Below are 25,795 nucleotides of genomic sequence, written 5' to 3'. Positions count from 1 at the left end.
TTACACAGCAAACATCCTGGAAATGTAAAAGGATACCAATTAGTGTCTTTCAAGCCCCAAGCACAGTCACTGTGTGAAATTTACATGTACACTGATTGTCGAAGCGAGTTTTCCTTCCAAAGCAAATAAAATTTTAATTACCATATACAATTATACACACAATACAATATGTGGTGAAATGCTTGCTCACTTAGACTCCAAGACTGGATAGTAAAGAAGAATATAAAGCGACAATAAACGATAGACACATTTATAAATATCAGTAAAAATCATTATATCCAATGAGCACGGATATTACAAAAATATGTAATAAATAATTTATAAATAAAAAGAATTAACAACAGGACGTTGTTTAGCTCTAAGCATTTAGGATGCAGATGGACTGTGGACAGAAGCTCTTCCTTAGTCCCTCTAAACTGGCCTTCAGACAACAGTACCATTTTCCTGACTACAGCACAGAGAAGAGGCCATTTTTGGGATGGCTAGTATCTCGAATAATTTTCTTTGCCCTACTTTGACATTACTTAGTTGTAGATGTCATGGGTGTCAGGGAGTGCACACCCAGTGATGCATTCAGCTGACTGTATGCAGGAACTTGTAGTCCTGATGCATGCTGTTCTCAAACCAGGCAGTGATACTTCCTCTCAGGATACTTTTGGTGGTGGATTTACAGATATTCTTTAGTATATGGGATGGAAGCCTAAACTACCTGAAGCAATTGAGGTAGTAAATCAGTTGTTGTGCCTTCTTCACCACAGTGTCCAATGGCTTGAACCAAGTTAGGTCCTCTGTGGTGTGAACACCGAGGTATCTGAAACTGTCCACCCTCTCCACCTTAGTACAGTCAGTTCTGAGGAAGTGGCAGTGCATGGGCTGTTTTCTCCCAAAGAGCACAACTGGTTCTTTTGTCTTGCTGCCATTCAGAAGAAGCTTGTTGTCCTGACTCCAGTTTGGCTGACTCACGACTTTATCTAAGTAAGCCTTCTAACTGTTATTGGAGATTAGGCTTATCCTGGCTCTGTAATAAGCAAACTTGACAATGATGCTAGAGTCACGTGCAGCCATGCAGTCATATGTGTAGGGGCAATACAGCATAGGACTCAGAACACAGTCCTGCGGAGACCTTTGTTGAGACTGCGGGATTATGAAATGCGACTACTCACCTGAACCATCTGGGATCTACCCAAAGCCTGGTGATGAGCTTAGAAGTGTTATTGTGTTAAATTCTGAACTACCTGTATAGTCTATAAATAGAATTTGCATGTAATTCCCTCTCAAATTCTCACTGTATGTGGGATGAAGGTGATGGCATCCTCTGTTATACAGGGTGGCCGATGAAAAAGTGGCCCGCCTCCACCGAGTGCAATGAGTGTACATGAACATGCTGAACACGAGCACAGAGATGTATTGACACACAAGGAGATCACTTTCAGCATCTTCTGTAAATGTGAGTACCAAATGTTATCATTTTTCTTTTCACCACGTAATGCAGTCATCTCAATGGAGGTGAGCCACTTTTTCGTGGGACACCCTGTACTTGAGTGATATATAAACTGTAAAAGTTCCAGTTCTTCAGTGGTAAAGAGCATACTGTTTGTCTGTTATGACTAGCCATAGATCTTTTAAAGCATATTGGTGTGACAGACTAGCTTAAGGAGAGATTAAATATTACCATAAACAACAGTGCAAGCTGATCATCACAGAACTTAAAAACACATTTTGGAATGCCATGTGGACCTTCCTGGTGTTTCACTTTATTAAAAGCTCTCCTTATGTTGTGTGAGTGCTGTTTCTTCTTTGTATAGAGCTCCTGACTTAGAAATGGTGTACCAGTGGATGGTGCTAGCGCCATTTATGTCAAAGCATGTGTAGAAATTATTAAGTTTGACACCCACCGGGGTGTTGGTATTCACCACGATGGGTTTTACATTCATGCCAGCTCAGTGAATTTCATCAACGAGATTCCAAATAAATCATGGCAGTTTCTGTAAACACACTGATGCTGTCATCAGAGCTGTGTCTAAACATTTCCTAGTAACTATCACTCACATATAAGAGCAGAGACCCTCTGACCCCAAAAACCCAAAATATAGTTAAATTTAAAAAAAAAAGTGTCAGATTCTTAAAATCAGTAGCACTTAACTTATAGAAAGGTCTTCTTATCTCATGTTGCTGCTGCCATGTTTCTTATATTATTAATTTTGAAATAAATTTAAATAAGATACATCAATATAAATAAAACATTACAAACATGAAAAAACAGGGGGAAAAAACACCTTCCCCATGGCGCCCCCACTCCACCATTCATGTCATCCCAACTGCCTTGTAAAAGAGGCCTGTAAAGGATCAAAAGTGTTCTCTGCTCACACAGACCTGGAGGAGAAGTACAGTAGGCACACGAAAACCCAGAGCAAAGAAGTTCAATCAGACAAGCAAGTCTACATTAGAAATGTGATACTGACCACTGGCCAGCAATATCCTGGCTAAGTGCACAGTGGCCAGCCATCTCTCATGATTGAAATACTGAATTGCTGATCCACGCTGCTGAATCTCTAGTTGAGCATCCTTCATCTAGATCCCAGTTCTCTTGGATCTTGCTATTTCTGATACAGGAACTTCTAGGACACATTGATAGTGATCAATGAGGCCTGCCATATCCTCTATTGTGTTGCATTCTTGTCTCTGGATGGACAATTGGAGTACTGGACAGATATACTGCACACAGGCATTTCCGTTCTTGTTCATCTGAATTATCCTCTGGCCATCCACTTCATAACCATATTCCAAAATCTGAATTCCATGTCCTAATTAGTTTTTCCAGGCCATAACTTAAGGTATTGAACAACTGACACAATCACATTATGCCAGTGATGGTACATAAGAAATGTTTGCACTTCACTTCAGCAGGAGGGCACCTTTTATGGGATGGGGAAACATTGGAATATGTTGTAGTAAATGGAAACATTGGATCATCAGCAATTGCCTGGTGTGGCAGGATTGAATTTGCTGAGCCTTTTGAGCCAGTTGTTGAATGATGTTTCCTATGGTAGGCCTGCCTGTTCTTCATGGTAGGTCAGTCCTCCTGATTGGACATGAAATGCCTGCTGTTAATAACAACAGTCGTGTAGAGTCACCACAAAAGGCTTGGGAAATCAACTAGGTGTTCTGTTTCCTTTTACTTGGTGAACACAGTCACCCATAATACTACCAGCAGATTTGATCTGTCTGGCTATTTCTTCTGTGGAACCTGTCTGACTCATGTCCTTGCTCATTAAATTAGTGACGTGTGTTTGGGAAGTCTTGTTAGGTATGGATTCTTCATGGATTTTGCAGATCTATGTCTTGTGGTCACTTGCTTTCCTCTTCTCTGAGGGAAAGAACAGACAGGTATATTAGACTTTCAGTAAGAGGCTTAGCCCCATCCTGCGTCCACCTAAATTTATCTTCATAAGAGGTGCAGACTGAAAATCACAAATATGTATATATTATCACAAGTGTATGACTGCGCATTGATAGTTCACACTAAAGCTGTTAAACCCACGACCACAAAGAGACTAACCACTGATATTATCTTCTCATTGAAGTACTTCGTAAAAAAATATAAAGTATCTTTATTTACTAATAAGAATTTACAATAGCAAAAATGAAATTAAATAATACTAAGTAAAATTTAGAATTAATAAATGAAAAAAGGTGAATACCAATAAAGAATATAGCATCAACTTAGCAATGCTCAAAATACAAAACATGAGCAAGGAGAAACACAACTGTACATTTAAACAACCGTCCAATACTAGATAGATAGAGATAGATAGATAGATACTTTATTAATCCCAATGGGAAATTCACATTCTTCAGCAGCAGCATACTGGTACAATAAATAATATTAAATTAAAGAATGATAATAATACAGGTGAAAAAAACAGACAATAACTATGTATAATGTTAAATATTAACGTTTACCCCCCCTGGTGGAATTAAAGAGTCGCATAGTTTGGGGGAGGAACGATCTCCTCAATCTGTCTGTGGAGCAGGACAGTGACAGCAGTCTGTCGCTAAAGCTGCTCTTCTGTCTGGAGATGACATTATTTAATGGATGCAGTGGATTCTCCATAAATGCAGTGGATTCTCCATAATGCAGTGGATTTCATTCTCCATACTAGAACTTAGTTTAAGAAGACTAATGTCAAAATACATTTGCCGAAGACTGTTCAAAACTGCTGCTCCTAAGACTGAGACAATGCCACATCCAAAGATCAAAAATCCAGATGTACGGAGCACAGATGTCTGTAATGTAAAACAAATAATCCAAGAAGAGTGCAAATGGAGGAAGAACTGTAATTAATTCAATCTTTCAGCAAAATGCTTTGGGATTTGACCAATAATCAGTCACAACACTTGTGACGTGAATAGCAGATGGCAGTCCATTCCCTCAGGCTCCCTCCACACTACTACACTTCAGTTTAAAAATGCAGACATTAGTTTTAATTTTTGCTGTTTATCTACACGACTCCAGTGTTTTTAACTCTTAAAAATGGATGCTTTGGAAAACCTCTGAAAACAGTATTGCAATGTTGATGGGTGAAACTTTTTGAAAAAACCAACTCTAATCACACTTTAATTTGTTTGTGCTTATTATTGATTAGATCCTGCTCATTACAACATGTCATTCTCTGACTGGATCATGTTAATTTCCAGTCATTTTAGAGTGGATAGATATACCTTCATACACCATTTGAAAATGCTAGTGTGAGGTTGTCTGAGTTTACAAAATGCCGTTTTTAAATAAAAATACAGTCGTGGACACAGTCTTAGGCTTAGCTCTTGATTGAAATGAGTAACTAACAATTAAAAATAATCTAACAAAAGACATCAAAAAAACCCACCAATTTTACATACATGAAATCACCACAAATTTGCAGAAGTAATTCTTTAGTAAATTGCATTTAATTTAATACTAGGGCTGCCAATTAATCACAGTAACTTGCATGATTAACGTGTTAAAAGTTTCTGAGATTAAATTTTTCAATGCATCACCTTAATGTGTTACTTAAATGCAGTTAATCTGATTCTGCTTCAAATGTTGTTAATAAAGCAACACCAAGTCTATCAATAGTAGTAGCAGGTGTGACCTCTAGGGGGTGTAGCAGCACCCCAAACCCTGGACACAACTGACACAGCACAGTCATGGCTTAAAATATAATAATTTTATTTGATTTAGTACCCTTATAGGCCCATCTAGAATCCTCCAGCACAGCACACACAACAATAAAGATCTTCCTCTTTCTGCATCCTATTCCTTCCATCAAGTGTTGCCCTCTGCCCCCCAACTCCAACTTGCCTGGATGAAGTTGAGCAGCTCCTTTTATTTTAGACCCAGGAATCACTTCTGGGTTAACTGGAACCCTCAGAAACTAGGGATTATGGATTCCTGAAGCATCCCCTAGCGGCACCCACACAAGCATGCCTTGCGGGTGTCCGTATAGGAAGTGTTGCCAAGGGAAGCTGCCACCTAGCATGTTTGGGGAGCATGTAGAGCTGACTGGTTGTCTCCCTTCCATCACACTACCCTCCTGACTGGGTATTGTTCCCCAGTCCAATTCAACCCTGCCCGGATGCCAGCGTACTCACTTCTGCACTGGCATCTTTTCCTTGTGTCTGGCCAAGGCAGGACAATCCTCGCCTTCCTTTTTATGCCTCAGAAAGGCTGGCCTCCTGTCCAGGTAAGAAACCTTGCTCTATCCTGGTTGGGATGCCCAGACATGTGCACTGTCCATCACATGGGTCACTGAGGTCAGCATCTCTTCATCGTTTCAGGTTGCATTTATATTCTTTCTTTTGTGAGTATGATACTGCAATGTTGGTTTATTTTTGTATCACAAATTAAAAGTGGAACCAAAGGAGGAAAAAAAGGTAATAAATGAAAAGTTTAAACTATAAAATGTCCAGAGAAGAGAGACTAGGCTGATTCCAGGGCTACAGGGGTTGAATTATGAGGAAAGATTAAAAGAGCTGAGACTTTACAGTTTAAGGAAAAGAAGATTAAGAGGTGACATGATTGAAGTGTTTAAAATTATGAAGGGAATCAGTACAGTGGATCGAGACTGTTATTTTAAAATGAGTTCATCAAGAACATGGGGACACAGTTGGAAACTTGTGAAGGGTAAATTTAGCACAAATATTAGGAAGTTATACTTTACACAAATAACGATAGACACTTGGAATAAGCTACCAAGTAGTGTGGTAGACAGTAAGACATTAGGGACTTTCAAAACTCGATGTTATTTTGGAAGAAATAAGTGGATAGGACTGGTGAGCTTTGTTGGGCTGAATGGCCTGTTCTCATCTAGCGTGTTCTAATGTTCTAATATTGTTGTTATTTGTGTCGCCAGTGGAAATCAGTTGTACACTTTGCCTTCCAGGTCAGCCATTAATAATAAAATTTACACAAGCAAGGGAGAGAGTAGATCAGTCAGATTATGACAGGAAATTAATTTGTTGCTTTAACAGGCGACTGTTGCTTGTCTTGTTGTGCTACATGTCATGTCATTGACAAAGATTGGATTTTTTTACTCATTTGCACTCTGTGTTAAACATATTGAAGAATGACACTATTCCGAACACTTCTTGTCTTTGGCGACATCATGGGGAGTTTACAAGAACGTGACGACTTTTACCACCGACAATGCATGTAATGTGACTATTACTGTGGTGGAAGCTACAGAAGTACAAATACTCAGTCCTGGCTAAGTTTATATAAGAAAATATTTAGCATCCTTGGCCACTGCTGTCCACTGTGAATGTTTGTTTTCTGTTTCTGGATATGTTGTTAATAAAAATGAGCATCATCTGAATCAACCATTGCAACTAAACTGGTTTGCTTAAGCAATTGGCTGAATAAATTCTTTTAATAGTCAGAAAATCAATGATTTTTTTTATTTTTCATCTTCATATCATTCTGTTATTATCAGAAGTAATCAAAGTGCTTGACTAATTTGTGGTGTGATGGGGCTCAAAATAAAAAAGCCTACTTTTTGCAGTTGACCGATGAGTGTTTTACTGTTTATTCATATGTTTCAGTCACACAAAATTTCTCAAAAAACTGACTGGAATAATTTAATACAACTACTGTATATAGTCATGTATAAGTCGGGTCTGGAAACCCGAACAATTCATCATAAATCCGACCCGACCTATACGCCCGTTCAAAAATGCGACACTTAAATTTTTTTTTACATCTTCTTGCCTCCTCCAATCTCACATCAGTTTCTCAGATGCATTGAATTTTGTTGCAGCAACACAGTTACCAATTTCTTTCGCTTCTTCAACGACATTTAATTTAAAACCAGCTTCATATTCTCTTCTGATTGAACGCTCTATTGTAGATAAGGGATGCTCTTACGATAAAGGTATATGAGGGTGTGAGATACAAAAAACACAAAACAGTGCAAACATCGCTTTGGAATAGTTTGGGTATTACCGTGTGGTCACGTAGGCACAATAGAGAGAGACAAAGAGGTTAGGAGTACACGCTGATACAGGGCATTGCCGCACCTACATAGAAAAAAAAGGCTGTGTGCTCTGTGGTTACTCTCTCAGGTGGGCGTCAGCATATCGTAATCCCTTGGACCAACAGCGTGAGTTTTCCGCATTCAAATCATACGACTGACATTATAAAATACCAGAAATTATACGGTAAAATCAAGTCCCAACTTATCTGTGGAAGAACTTATCTGCGACTATGTATGGTAGGCAAGTGGTTTTATATAAGACAGTAATCAGTCAGTTATTACTGTTTTATAGAAAAAAATGAATATGCTTGCTGGAAATATGAAAAATTTCTATTAATATGAAATTTGTTTTGATTACACATTTTAATTGTGTGATTACATTTTTTTAATCAAACTACTTAATTGTAAATTTTAACTACACATTTACATTTTTGGGAACAAGGATGGCACTTATCTACAGTCCATGTCTGAGAGGTTGCTGGCATTGTGGATTCCCATTTTAGTATAAAGAATATGGACACTATTCTGACACCATTTGATGTAAGCACTTTTTTAACATTTAAGAAAAAGTACCAGTGCATCCAGTACTTTACCTAGTGGAGTATACTAATTTTTAATAGAAGTGTATTTGCAACCTACAATATACATTTGGGTTGAGGAAGTGCCGCTGCTTCACAGTAAGTGTCCCAGGTCCTTCCTGTGTGGGTTTCTTCCAGGTGCTTCTGTTTCCTCCCAAAGCCCAAAGACATGCAGGCTAGGTGAATTAGCGACACAAAATTGGCCCTAGTTTCTGTGGGGGTGTGTGATCAACGTGTGATGGACTTGTGCCCTATCTAGGGTTTGTTCCTACCTTGTGTCCTCTGCTAGCTGGGATAGGCTCTGGGCCACCAACATGACCCTGGTCAGGATAAAACAGGTTAGAAAATGTCAATATATTTCTTGTAAGGAAACTAAGCTCCTGCATTTATATATTCAGTGCTGTATGAGAAACCTTTTGAAATGCATCCTTATTTTAATTCTCTTATTGACACACAGTACACCATACTTTAGATAAGGCACTTTCACAAGACTTAAGACTGAACAATTTTCACCCACCTTATTGTGTCTGTTGCCAGTGCCAAAAAAGACACCAGCCACTCCATTGATGATCTGAATAACACACAGCAGAGCCTGGAGTATATTAGCCAACAGTATGATGGAAAAGAGGAATATATTCCAGACAACCACATTGCGTGGCTCCTTGCACACGGTATACCACTGCGTGCTGTTGTAGATATAATGTTCTTCACTAAACAAAGAGAAAAAGTCTTGCTCAATTGACATCATTATTATTTATGGAATTACATTTTCTTTCTCTATATAACCTTGTATTTCTGCTTTATGGAACTGTACACTAGCAGTGAAATCATAGTACATCTAAAAGTACATCCTGGGAGAATGCAAGAACCGATGTGAAGGACATGGCAGTAAACTACAGAATACAAGTACGTTCCGTAAAACACTATTCTCAACTCTTATGAAATGCCATCTGTAACCAGAATATGTACCAAATATAAAAAAAAAAATGACTCTATAATTTTCCATCCATCTATCCATACATTTTCTGCTGTTTATTCCAGATGTTAAGATGTCCAGACATTCCTTTTCCCCCACCACCTGCTCAAACTCCTCCAAGGGGGATACCAAGGTGTTGCCAGGGGAGCTCAGAGATATAACCTATCCAGTGAGTCCTTGGTCTTCACACAGATGTTTTTCTGGTTGGACCTCCTTGAAACACCTCCACAGGGAGACATCCAGGAGGATCTCTCCACCTTGTTGTGTCCCATTTTCTTCAAAACATATACAGTAAATTTCTGTTTTGTTGTATTGTAATTATAAATTGACCATTATCTTTTTTTATTATGAACAGGTTTTGCACCAGCATAAAGTATGCCTTTGTTTATGACGCATTATGTGTAATCAGTTTGATCTTTAAAATTACTATGTTTTTGTAAATTGTCTTGTATATACAATAGTACAAACATAAAACTAGCATCAGCACAATTTACAGTTTAAACAGATTATTATTTTCATGGGAATTGTTACATATGCATATTAGAACTAACTATTTTACATTTCAGTGAGTAATTAACCATAGCAAAAAATAGTAGAATGCAATAAATTGAAAGAAAATTATGCTTCTTGTTGCGTTAGAGGTATTCGTTGCGTTATACTTTTTCATTCTGTTTGGCTTTGAAATTAACACGCAAATATTTTTTAAACTTCAGTAAAAACAATTTTTTGAATTAAGTTTTCGTCAATATCGCATTGAATTTTAATTCCGTGTTTGGACTTGCATCATGACACCTCAGCGTATAACTGCTTGTGAGTGAATATCGTTTCTTTCTTTCTAATAAATAAACCGACCTTTTTGAATGTTTGCCCATCTGATTTGTTAATTGTCATAGCAAAAGCTATTCTAACGGGAAACTGTAAACATTTTAATACGAACGACAAATCAAGATCCCCTTTGGTGCCTAATGTTATCCACGGAAGATGTACTACATTACTTTTCTTGTCGGCTGTTAAAATTTTACATTTCAGAATTGTTTGACCAATTTTGAATACAACTAATCTTGTCCCATTGCATAGCCCATCACTCAGACATAAATTACGCAATAACATTACGATACATCCTTCTTTCAACATTAATTTGGCCGGTGGAAGACCGGATGGTGTTAATGGTTGTAAATATTCTTCAAGATATTTCAGTTGATCTTTTCATCTTTCGCACCATCACCACCAACTGTTTCAGCATAGTCTATTGATACGCATTGAACCAATTTGCTGTGTAACCGATCAACAATTTTTGCGTTAATTCGTTTGACTTCATCATTTCTCGGTGCTAAGATTGCCCGTGTACTAATTTCTTCTGTTGATAACCCTTCAAGATGGAATTCTTCAATAAGATTTGAACATAATAAATCCTTTTTTATTCTAGACTGAGGAAAAAGTAAAAATCTATAAGAGTTGAGAGAGCAGGAACTGTATCTGACAAAAGCATTCACACGAATGAGACACTTGAATGAGAGGTGAGAGGACCATGGGCATGGTTGAAAATGGATGAGAGGAGGGTGGGACTTGAAAAAATCTCTTGGCAATAGTCTCATCTCTATATTTTCTTTTATAATAGAGAGACATGATATCATAATCATTATGAGAGGTGAAGTTTCCCTCCAGCAAATATATTCATATTTGCATTTCATATTACTTAATATAATCAATATTGAAAAACATTTCTTCTTCTCCAGATGTTTATAATCAGAGTACGTGTTTCATTTAGGTCACCATTTTGTTAGGTTCATGGGTGATCATGTAAGCTGATCAGTGTAAAAGGGTGCTAAAATGGCCAACACTTGAAACAAGCCAAGTCTAGAAGGCAAGAACTATCTATATATATATATATATTGTCACGAATGGGTGAATGAGGATCAGTTTCCAGGCTCAGATAAGCTATGTAATAACTGCCTGGACAAGAGGGCCATCCCTTTTCTCCCCCATAGCTCCTAGAAACAGCCCACTGTGAGTAACCTAGCCACTCCCACACTAAATTAAACCATGTATTTTCCAGTCAGGACAAAATAAATTCAAGATGGCATCTCAGATCTCCCAGTCCTGCTCGAGAAAGTCGATAATTTTGAGAAGCTGCAGAAGCTAAATGGCATATATTGCACCTGATTTCTGTTGTGCCACCATGCACTAATTTTTGTTCATTGTTTGGGACACTGGCTGTAAATGGGGCGACCCAGTTGGCCAACTTTTCCTTGGTTCTCCTCTCCTTCTCTCCCTTTCTTTCCTTTACTTCACACTATACATAAAAAATGCTAAAATCTCTCTGGCTGTCCCACTATTACTCGCAAACTACTGAGGCTAGAATCTTGATCTTTGTCTTAATTGAAAGCTTATGACCTGATCTGTTCTGCATGTTAAAAAATGTATGTAGCGGCAACTTTGCTAAAATGACCCATTCAATATACAGTGTGGCACCCAGGACGCCCAGGAGGACAGGAGGAGGGCTCATTCCTCCTCCAGAACGCGAGGGGGCGTCCGCCCTGGTTGTATTGGGGGCCAGGGGGTGCCCTGATGCCTTGGGGACCCTGGACCCCAGCGCTTCCGCCACACCCGGAAGTGCTGGGGGGAAGAGAAGAAGGGACACCCGGAGTGCTTCCGGGTACACAGCCGACACTTCCGCCACACTGGGGAGTGCCGGTGGAAGATTGCCGTGGAGCACCTGGAGCACATCCGGGTGTGTATAAAAGGGGCCACCTCCCTCCAGTCATTGACAAGAGTCGGGAGGAAGGAAGATGATGTTGGGAGGACGGCAAGGAGGCGGCCTGAACAGAGAGAAGGCATTGTTGTGTGGCCAGGACTTTAGGGTATGTGGGCACATGGACTTTGTAAATAGTGAGTTAAATAAATGTGTGTTGGGTGACATGAACGTGTCTGCCTGTCTGTGTCCGAGCCAGTTGCCACAACAGAAAAGGTCGGTCTGCATGTCACACAATTACTGGCAAACTACTTAAATGAAAGCTTATAACCTGATTGTGGTAACGTGAGGTCTGCAGATTTTGGCGTTTTAAATAAATAATCGTTGCATTCGCATGTTCGTGGGGGGCGTGGTAGCGTGATGAGAGAGGTTCCCATAAAGACAATAAATGAACAGAGGTTAGAGAGAGAGAAGAAGGCAGGAGGCGGAAGGAGCTGGTGCAAGCTAGCTGAAGGGAGCAGGCTTGAGGCAGAGAAGGCAGGCAGCTGGGAAGGACAGCCCCTTGAGTGGAGTGAGAGGGTAATTCCTGGGGCGGGGCTGAAGGAGTGACTGCTTAGAGCGATATGCGCTAACAGGAGTGACTTGCCGTAGAAGACCGGGAAAGCAACAGAGGTGAGCTCCAATGTGAGCACCATGGCCATTGGGGTCCCAAGCCTAGGTCCGGAGAGAGAGCCTTACTATAGTCATGGGACGGTAGGGACCTGGACCTGAATAAGGTTGGTTGCATTTGTCAGTAGGGCCACTCCTCTGCTGCAAGGCCCATATAGAATAAGCTGGAGAGCTGCCAGTTAAAAAAAGGCACTGGGCTTTTTATTAAAGACAGTTTTCAGTCAGTTGATTTTAACCTCATTTTATTGGATTTCTATTTATTTTACTGTATTTTAACCTCCTTGGATCATTTCATTTTATGGATTATTTATTTATTTAAACTTTTTTGGAACACTGCACTTTGGATTTTTTAAAATTAAAGCACTTGCACTTTTCACTATCCCTTCGGGTTCAAGAGGCTCCCAGAAATGAAGAGGGAGCAAGGAGCCGACATGTACCATCACACTGATGTGTAAATTAAACACATTTTTAGGTATTGGCAGCCTTGGCAGAATGACCTGTGGTTGTGTATTTATTATGGCAGTATAATCGACAGACCGAGTTACAAGGAAGTAGGAAAAAGGACAGCACTAGCATCTGCTGAGTGTCAAGCACATCACAGAAAGTGATTAATTGATGAAGAACTAAATCAAAGAATAAGCATACAAGATGCTGAAGCACATGCTGTGTTGTGGAAATTGAAAAAAATTAGGTTGTGTCAACCTGCAGACTAGTTTAATGGTGGGCAGAAAAGTTATTGGACAACACTCTAATTTACGTACTGCAAAAATGCATCCATTATTTACTCTTATGTAACAAGACCTTAACAAAGGCTTCATATACATAAAACATCAGTAGAAAGGTTATTCATCTCTGTGCTGTGTGGCATATTGACATTCTGGTAAAATTACTTTTTAATATGAAGGATGCACAGTTCTTATACTAAATGTATAATATAAGGAGAAAAGTGTCTCCATTAAAACACCTTGGACCACTCTAAAGTGATGTTTTTGTTAGTAGCTCACAGTTCAGTGATGAATAAACACTTTAATGAAGACCGTAAGAAGCGTATGTTAAGGTCTTCTTATATAACATTAAATGAGCAATAGATGCATTTCTGCAGTGCCTAAGCTAAAGTGTTACTATTTATTGTAATAAAAATATGGTCCGCAAGCCCCTCTATTGATAATTCCTCAGGATTAAGCATAGGTGTTCAGAACTCATAATGAAGTGTGAGTATTGTGTTCATTGATCACCGAGGATCAGGCTTTACTAAATGTACCCCAAGTGACATAGCAGAAAGAAAAACAAGAGCTGTAACATCTGTTGAGTGTCTCACAAATAAATTGAGTCACCAGAAATAATGCATTTTATTTTAGGAGCATGGATTCATGAGTTTCAGACTAGGAAGTCCAGAATTATCAGAGTTACAATAGTATAAAATAATGCTTAAAAGTTGAGATGAGACAAGAAGAGTCCTATATCTCTTTTTTATAATCAAGTAATCCTACACATGGACTAGAAGTGCAGTATAACAGCCAGTATGAATCAATAAAAAGCCTCCCTCTGGTAATCAACCCATTACTGATCCATAGATGACATATCAGCAAAGTACAGTACGGGGCACGCTTACTATACATACTTGCGTATAAGTTGGGTCTTGACACCCGAAAAATCGATCATAAAATCAGACATTGACTTATTCGCCCATTCAAAAATGCGACCCTTATTTTATTTTATTTTTTTACATCTTCTTGCCTCCTCCAATCTTGCACTAGTTTTTCAAACACATCGAATTTTGTTGCAGCCGCGCAGTTGCCAATTTCTTTTGCTACTTCAACGACGTTTAATTTAAAACCAGCTTAATATTTACTTCTGATCGAACGCTCCATCGCAGATAAGGGATGCTCTTACGATAAAGGTGTATAAGAGTGTGAGATACAAAAAACAGAAAACAGTGCAAATGTCGCTTTGGAATAGTTTGGGTATTACTGTGTGGTCACGTAGGCACAATAGAGAGAGAGGTTAGGAGTATGTGCTGATACAGCACATTGCCGCACCCACATAGAAAAACAAGGCAGTGTGCTCCGTGGTTACTCGCTAAGGTGGGCGTTAGCATATCATAATCTCTTGGACCAATAGCGGGAGTTTTCTGCATTCGACTTATACGACCGACATTATAAAACACCAGAAATTATACTGTAAAAGCAAGTCCTGACTAATCCGTGGGAGAACTTATCCGTGAGTATATACTGTACGGTAATCATTTCTGAATTAACTTATGCTTAGTATCTCACACTTTTGTTTTCTTAAATAATGTTTCTATTCCTGTCGGACCCAGATTAGTTTGTTACAGAATACTCTTTTGTCATCTAATTTTGGGTTATAGGAGGACTATTAAACTTTACTTATTCTAGCAAAGCTTGTAATTCTCTATTGACTGTCAACATTGCATAATCTTGTCAAGCACTCAAATGTTTTGTGTGTACGCAGTCTTAGTGAGTTAGCGATGGTCGATGAGGTATTCAGTGAAGCCAATCGTCTGCTGTGACATGCCTAGTGACTCACTCCAACTAGTCCATGGCTCGTCCCTCAAACAAGTTTAATTTTGTCTTTTGTTGTAGAGTCAGATTTGTGAGAATGAGAGTTGACAACCAATGAATGCTCATCTGGAAGGAAAATGCATGTAATACAGCAACAAAGAATAAAGAATGCAGGTGTTTTGGACCTTACAAGCAGAAGACAATCTTATCTGTCTTGTGTTTTAGATTAGATTTGATAAACTTTATTAATTCCATGGGGAAGTTCAAGTGCATAAAGTAGCAGAAGCATAACAAAACAAGGATGCAGACTCACAGGATATACAGTATAATACAGTCAATCAGTCGATAAGTTTATTAACTTTACAAGTACATTGGGGGAAAAATGTATGTACCACGACTGAATGGAAAAAGTTAAAAAAAAAAAAAAAGATCCGAAACTGTGGCTGAACTTGCTATACTTATTAACCCCTCAATAGACAGCACACTATTGGCTTTCAGAAAAAGGGTTGAGCAGCACAGTGCTGGAAGGTTGGCATTCACTCGCTAAATTTGACATGCCCAGAGATTTCCGGTCATTTTAACTGACATGATCTGACAAGATCAGATACTGCAGTTGGGAAGCCTGACAGACCCCACGACTAGAAGTTGTGTAATGTTACATCAGCTTAACTTGTTTGTTTAACTTTGTTTCTTGTTTTTTTGCATTGGGCTCCTCAGAATTTTCTCACCAATTTGCCCATTCCTGACTATGACATCATCTACTCCTTTTGTGTCTCCTAGTCGTGACATTATGTAGAAAGAATACCCGTGAGCAGACAGATAGATGCCTTCACAATAGAGGAAAACAATAGAAGGAAGGTACTGTAGTGAGTAAAATTAATCCATACTTGACTAAAGCAAGCCACCCTGTATTGCTTAGAGAAAATAAACTCTCAGGGGCTCTGTATACAAATAAACTGAGTTGGTGTGACTCAGTACTAAAAATACCTTATAGAGGATAACTAAAGGAAAAAAAGACTCTACTGTATACAGGATGAGAGTAAGAAGGTTAGCCAATGAGATTATCTTATCTTTATAAGATGTTTTAGTAGGAAAGCCTTGTTACCTTGCACTTCTTGCTTGCAGAGGATATCCCCAGCTTGGTTCTTGATCGCAGTTTAAGTATTGGCAAAAGGGTCCTTTTGCCAGTCCAGTGAAATTCACGACAAAGCAGATACCTGAGCCAAGTAGCCCTAGTGCAGAATATGGGATTGAGCACAGCATCTAAACAGAAAATTAATACAAAAAACCTGTGAAACTCAAAGGTTTGCATTCATGCTTGTCCAACAGTACAACAGGTTTATGTTATAGCTACAGTCCTCTCTTCATGCAAGAGAGTAAGACAGAAATGTGACACTAACTGAGCCATATTTTTACTTTTATTTCTCTTAATGTACAGATGAAAAGTTAACTTTAAATAAACCCTTGAGGACTTAAAAAGAACATCATAGCAGCCTCTTACCAAGAGTGTAGTCCAAATAATAATAATTCTTTATTTATTTGTCACATACATAGTTATACAGGACAACACGCAGTGAAATGCATCTTTTTTGCATACCCCTTGGGGTCAGAGTGCAGGGTCAGCCATTGTACAGCGCCCCTGGACCAATTGAAGGTTAAGGGCCTTGCTCAAGGGCCCAGCAGAGTAGCATCTCTTTTGGCAGTGACAGGGATTCGAACTGGCAACCTTCGGGATCGTCATTACCTCTTGTCACGTCAGTTAGTTGAGAATTGTTTTACAATTTAATACATTTTTTTACATTTTTTGGTAATTTTTCACTGCAATTTTGATTGGCACAGAATTTAGTTTTAGTAAAAATGTTGCATTTGTGGAGTAAGGTGGAAAAACAAGAAGAGAGGGAATAACTCTGACAAGCTTAGAAATTGGACACATTGCATTTTTTTTTTCTTGGCTAATCATGGCTAATCTCACTCTTGCCTCTTGGAACATCTGAGGACTTGGATTGGGGTTAAGTGTGTTGGTGTTCTGGATTACTTACGTCAAAGAAGAGTGGATATAACGTTTATTCAGGAATCCAAGCTATTAGCTAAGGATGTGCCCAAATTGTGCAACAAATGATACTTCATGGCAGCCTCTAAATAGACTTGTGTGGTTTTGATCCTATGGTGCAAATTGTAGCCAAAAATACTTGGTGCTTTTTCAGATGACACAGGCAAATTCTGCTAGGTACTGATTGAACTGGGTGGTAGGAAGATAGCCCTGTGTTGCATTTATTCACCAACACCATACAAGTCTGTATTCGTTAAGCAGGTAATGGGGAAGATTCTAAATCTGAAGGGTTTTGAAGTAATTGTTAGAATGGATGAAGAATTGGGCACACAATGTTTAATAATTCACTCTGTTTAATAGGAAAACATCTGTTAAGATTGTTTAGGCCTTTCACACAATGTGGCTGGCTCATGAACTTTTTTTTCCCTCACAGTCCATCTACATCTTGAATATGGAAAGTGTCTAGAAATACATTATGCCATATTGGTAATTCTCTTACATCATGTTATTTATTTAGTTATTATTATTTATCACATATTTATAATTCTGTTAATGATTTTTGAGATTTATAATGTAATGTATTATTGTTATTGTTCTTTTATATTCTTTTAAAAGCTCAGTCATTGGAGTTGGGCAGCTAAGCATTTCACTACAAATTGAACTGTACGAATCATTTATGTGACAAATATTGTTTGATTTGATTTAAATTATCTCTTTTGTGGTGATACTTGTGGGCCACTCTAGACTATACATAAATTCTACTCCTGTTTTTATGTGAGTAGATGGTAAAAATCAGATGTGTAACACTTACTGTTGAGCGAACTCTCCAGAAGCCAGGTTTTGAGTGTTTGGTCAAGAACTGCCTTGCAGCAATAAACACCTGGAGAGAATATAAACATTTCAGCATTCAAAAGATGTCCTGAGTAACTCTTATTTCTAGATAATAATTGCTTAATAAATATAGATGTACATGCACTCAGAAAAACTGAAAAATATATTTACCACTGACTAATGTAATATATGTTCATATTGTAAATAATATTGCAAAATCCATTGTAGTTTATTACACAACTTTCTTAAACTCGTTCAATCCAATTCATGGTCATGGAGGGGAGGATCGTACCATGAGAGGTGCAAGGCAGGAACAGGTGCTGGTCCCTTGCAGAAAACATGCATCCCCAGTTAACCTAACATGGACACCCTTTGGATGAGAGAGCAAATTCCATACCATCATTTGATTTGAACCCAGGATGCTGGATGCATAAGGCACCAACATGCAATCCCAATTTTTAACATAGTACTAAAGATACTTAGCTAATTATATTTGTTTGTCAACCTTTGAATGTAACTTAAAAGGAGCACATATTAAATGTATTGCTGCAAAACCTGCAAATATTTATAGAAGCCAAGAGAGGATATGCCATATTATTATTTGTTTCATTCTTTTCTAGAGATATCAAAATAATATTCTCAATATATCTCGAGAAAACAAAACATAGCCTTTGCTCCTGGTGACCAGCATGACAACAACAATGATAGGAACTGTTGAAAAACATGTGTGATACATAAACAAATTTAAGTCTATTCACGCATGCATCAGAGGGTCACCCCTAGGTATGTGGTGCCACCTCAGACTGAGAGGGGCCACTGCCACTAACTGTCTTGTCTTCTACTTCCACCACCATGCAGAGAAGCCACCCAATGAGGGTAACTGAATCTACCCCATCCAGTCCCTGGGCCATAAGAGCACAATCGCCTGGAGGGAGGTGTCACTTCTTACCCAAGTGACCAGAGGTAAGGAGCTCCTCAATAACTTGACGGCAGATGAAGCAATCTTTATTATTGTAGTCATGTTATTCTGGTGGCAGCAGTTTTTGTTTCATTTCCATGGCATCAAGCATTATTTTTGTTTAAACCATTAAGTAAACAGGGACAGCCGGGTTGGTGACCCAAAATGTATCCTTATCTCAGCCTGTCATTCCCTCGGATGACCACAGTGTCAAAGTGCAATGACTAACATAGGTATGATTTCAGTACTGAGATCCATTTTGATTATTACTGGGCGAAACCAAAACTCCACTTCACCGAGTTTATCCTAGGTGCCCATGTACCAAACATAATTTGATTCCTTTCTTCACAGGCTCCTGTGTTTTCTTTGCAGAATGCCATCTTAGTCCAAATATGATTGTACTGCATGCAAGATCTTAAGTGACATGCGATCCAGTTACAGTATCTAGTAATCTAGAAACATTCTGGTATCATGAGAAAACAAAGTTCCATTATTTTGAGAAAGGAATAAAAATTGTTTGGTTATCTCAAGAAAACAATGAAAAAAGAATGATATTGCACGTCCTCTCGCAGCTTCCATAAATATCAAATCAGCAATGCTAAAGTGGGTTGCTGTTACATGAAAAAAGGAAAAAATACAAGGAAAGTAATAAGGAAAGAAATCAAAAATGTTTTAATTATAGCCAAACTGATTACTTAGAAGAAATAAAATAGACTTACTGATATCTAGAATCAGATGAATACATTATGCAACACAAACATTTTATAACACAAAAATTAACAATAGTTGTATTATAAGAAAATAGCTCTCATAATGGTAAAAGGCACACAAAGAACATACAGTAAGTTTACCACTGACAGGTGAAGCGAATAACTTTGATTATCTTGTTACAATGTTACAATTTGTTACTTGTTACAATTGTTACTAACCCTCAACTATTCTGTTTCTCTTCTCGGTACTCAAATGTGGCACTTGGTGCCACGGCCCACCTGCCAAGTTTTTTTGCCTGCCTAAGGTAAAGTCATCCCTGATGGAGGTTCGCAGGAATCATGGGGTAGAGGGGTCCTTTCATCAGATTGGCTGGCCAAACAATGTTTCAGCTGTGGAATGGCCAAATCGGGGAGGCAGCTTGATGGTTGAGGTCTCCAGCACTATAAACACAACCAAATCATATTATGTGATATCATCTACTGTTAAATTCTGGTCCGTACTTGTAAAAGTTTTATTTTTATATTTTATTGAGGATTTGTTCTGTTCTGTGTATTGTATTGTATTGACCCCCTTCTTTTTCACACCCACTGCACGCCCAGCCTACCTGGAAAGGGGTCTCTTTTTGAACTGCCTTTCCCAAGGTTTCTTCTATTTTTTCCCTACAAGGGTTTTTTGGGAGCTTTTCCTTGACTTCTTAGAGAGTCAAGGCCCCCCAGAGGCAGGTGTCAAGAGGCAGGGCCTGTTAAAGCCCGTTGCAGCACTTCTTGTGTGATTTTGGGCTATACAAAAATGAATTGTATTGTATTGTATTGTATTGTATTGTATTGTATTGTATTGTATTGTATTGTATTGTATTGTATTACAATGGCACCAGTTTGTTTTGTTTTTTTGCTCTTATTTCGATAAAGACTCCCAACTCAAGTCCACTCACTGCCTGTTTGCTGCCCTGCACTGATGACTTGATAGGCTACACAACCATTCTTAGTTACATTAATTCTGAAAAGAACCCAATTTAACCAGTCAGGACTGGAATCGAGCTACATTTTTACCGTCACTGATTTTTCAATTAGATTTGCATGGATGTGTCTTTGCTATTCTATTGTGGGATGGTGGTCAGCATTGATGATTTTAAACTGACATGTTTGTCTGTGGAAGTGTTTGGGGATATCTTTGCAAATTTTTTTTTTCTTAAAATGAATATGTTATCTCCCCCAACTAGTGATTCTGCTCATTGTTCTTTCCAAATGAAGATTCTTAATTTCAGAAATGATTAAAAAAATAAGGAGTTGAATTAAAGTGCTCCAGATATACGTGAACATTCACCATTGTTATAATTCATTTTGATATGATGCATTAACATGAAGTCCACTAAATTTAGCAGGTCTGTCTTTTTGAAAGCCAGTGTACAAAATTCATATTTTTGTCAATTTTTCAGATTAAAATTCTCTGCTAGATTACAGAGATTTTTTTAGATTTTTTTAAACATTCTGTCATTATTTTAACCTCAGTTGTATTCAAAATGAATTTTGCCAAATCAGTGTGAAATTTAGGCATTATCTTTGACGCCACCATGTTGTTTTAAACACACATTACAAAACTATCCAAAACATATTTTTTCATTTTAAAAACTCATGCATTTATTTCTATTGTTGTTGATTACTGCAATGCATTATTCACAGGCTGTTCAAAACTATCTTTATGCAGCTTTTGGTTATTTTAAAATGCTGCTATGAGAATTTTTTACAAGAACTACAAAGTAGAAACACATAACTCCAGTTCTCAAATCCTTACACTGGCTCCAGGTAAAGTTTAAGGCTGATTACTTAAATCCAACTTTTCACATAAAGCTTTAAATAAACAGTGTCTTGTTTACCTATCTAAAATTAGCATTACTTACAAAAAGATCTCACAATGGCATCCTACTTAAGATTCCAAAAATTAATAAAATATTACAGGGAGGCTTAGCTTTTACTTTCAGGGTCCCTTAGCTGTGGAATAATCTGTCTGCATATATAAATGCTGTCTCTTCAGTCCCAGTGTTTAAATAAAAACACAGGACTTTATTCTAGCATACACTGACTAGAGCTACTGACTAGCTGTCCATCTGTTTGTTAGTCATTTGTGCAAAAATAAGTAATACAATATTTATAAATCATTACTAACCCTCCTCTATTCTGTTTCTCTTTTCAGTTTTTGGATGTGACACTTGGTGCCACTGCTGTGCTGCCAAGCTCTTCTGCTGCTCAAGGAAAAGTCATCTCAAACAACGGAGCGTTAGAATCATTGAATGGAAAGATTCTCTTATCAGACTAAATGGCCAGCACAGACTTTTACTATAGAATGCCCAAGAGGTGGGTAGTTGGCTGAGGTTCCTAGGACTGTGACTGTGTCTGACTTTATTGGATTTTCTCTCTTGAAATTGACCACTTAACCCCCAGTAGTTTATTTCTCTAGAGATGCTGCTGACTGGAGTTTTGTTTTCCTCTCCTCTGTCATCAACTAGCCATGGTTCAACAGTTAATGAACAGATATTGTTGGTATACGTGAATGTTTATCAGTTTCTTTTTTGTTTTCTGTGTGTTTTAACAAATCTGTGTCTTTATATATACAATTTAGTAGTTAGTAATTTGTAAAATCTATACTTGGGACAGCATGATGGCGCAGTGGTAATGATGCTGCCTCGCACTAAGAAGACTGGGGTTCCAACGCAGGTCCTCAAAGCATGGAGTTTGCATGTTCTCCACATGTCTGCATGGGTTTTCCTCCTGGTGCTCCAGTTTCCTCACATTGTCCAAAGACATGCAGTTTTTGTGAACTGGTAATGCTAAATGTGTTTGATGTGTGTGTATTCACCCTACAATGGACTGGTGCCCTGTCCAGGGTTTGTTTCTACCTTGCTCTCTATGCTGGCTGGGATGGGCATGACATAAAATCTATACTTGCATTTTACCTGAGAACTTGTAACAGTGCTCTGCGGCTGCACTCAGTGAAGAGAACTATGCAAAAATAAACTGAATTGAATTAAATGTTTTATTACCAAAACACCTCCTCCCCAAAGTCCGCTCATCATCAAAGCATATAAGGAAACTTTCCTCTGCAGCAGAAACTGGTACTCAAAGTTTGGAAATATCAAGAGGATGTTGGCGAAGATGCAGATCAATCCCAGAAAAATGAGACTGGCACCAAGACAGTGGGTGCGGGACAAGATATCCATCTGCAGCAGCCTGCCTGTAAGAATTCATGAATCACAGGTCAGAATTAACACACTGATTAAACATTATATGCACCACTTTTGATTTTCTTAATCCTAATCCTAAAAAGAAAATTCAGTGCTGTCAATTAAGTTTCAGTAATACTACATTTATCAGCAATTATGATTCATGAAATGTACAAAAATCAGTGAAGAACAAATATTTTATAACATGTAAGCTATTTCAAAACCCCCTGTAAAGATATTTAAATTTAAGCATGTGGATAAGTATACTGAAAAGTGTACTTCTATTTGTAGCAGAACGCTAAATAAATAATGTTTTGTGCGTTTTATATTTCTGCCATTTCTACTCTTATATGTGTGAGCAAATAAGTCCTGATTGTGCAATTGGGTATGTCACGTGCGTACACTTGGGTGACAGCTCGAGAGCTTTGGTGATGATAATTATCCACAGGTCCAGGGGTTGGTGTTGTGTATTGATGCCTTCTCTACTCCTCCCTTTGCAGAATGAAAGACTGACAGACACTCCATCGCTGATGTCACTTCTATGTCCATCTGCCTGGACCCTGCCCTTCCTGCCATCTGAACTCATAACAGCGAAATAGGCCATCTTGTTTCAGTTTCTAACCAGAACTCCAGTCTAGAAATGACTGCTCCCACTTATTGCTTATTTTCCTTTCCTTTTGCAAATCCAAGCATGTGGGGTCACCAAGGTGGTGTTCCAACTCTTTACTTTTGTTTGTGTCCTATTTTACAGGTGATATCTCTCTATTATAAAAGAAAATCTTGAGATGAGACTATTGCAAAGAGATTTTTTTAAGTCCCACCCTCCTCTCAACCATTTACGGTTAACAGCCCACACCCACGGTCCTCTCACCTTTCATTCCTGTGAATGCTTTTGTCAGACACAGTTGTTGCGCTCTCACCTCTTATAAATTTTTACGTTTTCCTCACTTTAACTTCCCAAAAAAAAAGACTTATTATGTCCAAATTTTATTGAAGAATTCATCCCGAAGGGCTATCAACAGAAGAAATGAGTACACGGGCAATCCTAGCACCGAGTAACGATGGAGTCAAATGAATTAACGCAAAAATTGTTGATCGGTTACACGCCAATGACATGTAAAATTTTAACAGGTGACAAGAAAAGTAATGTAGTTCATCTTCTGTGGATAACATCAGACACCAAAGGAGATCTTGATATGACATTCATATTAAAACGTTAACAGTTTCCCGTTACAATAGCTTTTGCTATGACAATTAACAAATCACAGGAACAAACATTTGAAAAAGTTGGGTTTATTTATTAGAGAGAAAGAAACAATATTCACTCAAGGGCAGTTATACGTTGCATTGTCACAATGTAAGTCCAAACATGGAATAAAAATTCAATGCGATATTAAAGAAGAGTTAATTCAAAAAATAGTTTTTGCTGAAGTTTTACAGTAAAAGTGTAAGTTTAAAAAGTATTTGCGTGTTAATTTCAAAGCCAAACAGAATGAAAATATATAACGCAACGAATTCCTCTAACGAAACATGAAACATAATTTTCTTTCAATTTATTATGTTTTACTATTTTTTACCTTGGTTAATTCCTCGCTGTAATGTAAAATAGTTAGTTCTATTATGCATCTGTAACAATTCCCATGAAAATAACAATCTGTTTAAATTGTACATCCGCTTCCCTATACACGAGCGGCAGATCTGCGAAGTGGCTAGCGCGTAACACCCGCTCAGGGGTTGGCGAGCAGGGGGCAGACCCCCCTAGTACCTTTAGGATGAGTTTAGCATATTTTCAGATTGAAGTTATTTCTTCACAAACATGGTATATACTGTATACATTTGTCACTCAAAATTGTCTTCAAAAGTTAAGTGTTTTCTATAAATTAAAAAAAAATACTTACACTGTAAAAAATAAATCTTGCATGTGTGAAAAATAATAAAAAATAGATAACTATATGCAAAATAATCATTACTTTAATTAATATAAACGGGTTTTACCCTTTTTATTGATTATTTAATTCTAATTCAATAACAAAATTAAGAATAATGTTAACTTATTATTTTTCTTAAAATGTAAACATTTTTTATAACTTATTCTAAGTAAAAAAACTATACTGTGAATTGAACACGTTTAAGTTAAGTTAAATTTAATGACACGGCACTTCCTCTCACATCGACACAACAACGCATTCAGCTGTAATGCTTATCCATAATAAGAGCCATTTTACTACGAATGTGTAAGTATAAAGCATATTAATTCCGTAATGAATAACTAGTATGTCATTTTGTATAGTTACAGACATAAGCATTTGTTGTTTTCACGAAACCTTTCCCTTCATGTGGGAAACATAGCGGGCAAGGTAGCGTCTTTCTAATAACCTACCTTGTTGGTTTGCCTTAAAAAGCAAGCACATTTCTCGGATAGTTACGTATGTTCATATTTTTTTTATCGTTTAAAACTTTTATTTTACACTGAAAAAGAAAATGACACTTTGAGATAAGTTTGAGAATGCTATGGCGTTTGTCCTAAACTATGACCTGTAAACAACATAAAAAGACGTTTGCCTAACTGTCACGGTATTATTTGACCTCTTATTTAATTAGTGTTCTACATAGGTAATGTATTTTCTGGTTAATTTTTAATACTGTGATTTATTTAGCGATGTTTGATTTCCTATGTCCTATTTTATTTCAGGATTTTCACTATTGCATACTGAGAAGTAGTGGAAAAGGCGGCCATTCATTTAAGCGGATATGTTGGCGTAAATGCAGGACGTGTTTGAAGAGCGCCATCTGCCTCTGGATTTCACTCTCTACGTTTCCTTCCCGTTTAGCACTCATTCCTGGGACATTATTTGATTGAGATATACTTTTTGAAGAAAGTTTAAAAAAAGAAAAGAAAATTTTCATTGACATTTGAATGTCAGTAATTCAGTAAAAATTATCCTCAGACATTTGATTTAATTTTCCTTTGAAAATATAACTCCGTTGTTGTGATCATCTGTGTATGTTCAAATAAATAAAGATATATGGAATTTTAGCATGTATTTGTTATACAGTCATTACTGTCCAGCGTTGCATTA

General features: G+C 37.8%; 1 protein-coding gene across 1 annotated transcript; it reads right to left on the bottom strand.

The window, feature by feature from the left end:
• Positions 1-1,537: 1,537 nt before the first annotated feature.
• LOC114666564 (transmembrane 4 L6 family member 1-like) lies at positions 1,538-22,722 on the bottom strand. The gene is made up of 5 exons (XM_051919929.1): positions 22,536-22,722; positions 17,810-17,878; positions 16,054-16,211; positions 8,607-8,799; positions 1,538-3,367 (listed from the first exon to the last, which is right to left on the bottom strand). The coding sequence occupies exons 1-5, from the start codon at positions 22,710-22,712 to the stop codon at positions 3,272-3,274; spliced, it is 693 nt and encodes a 230-aa protein (XP_051775889.1). The 5' UTR covers positions 22,713-22,722; the 3' UTR covers positions 1,538-3,271.
• Positions 22,723-25,795: the final 3,073 nt, after the last annotated feature.

This window comes from Erpetoichthys calabaricus, chromosome 16, assembly GCF_900747795.2.
Source record: "Erpetoichthys calabaricus chromosome 16, fErpCal1.3, whole genome shotgun sequence".
Classification (NCBI taxonomy): domain Eukaryota; kingdom Metazoa; phylum Chordata; class Cladistia; order Polypteriformes; family Polypteridae; genus Erpetoichthys; species Erpetoichthys calabaricus.
This window is presented reverse-complemented; position numbering and strand designations above follow the sequence as displayed.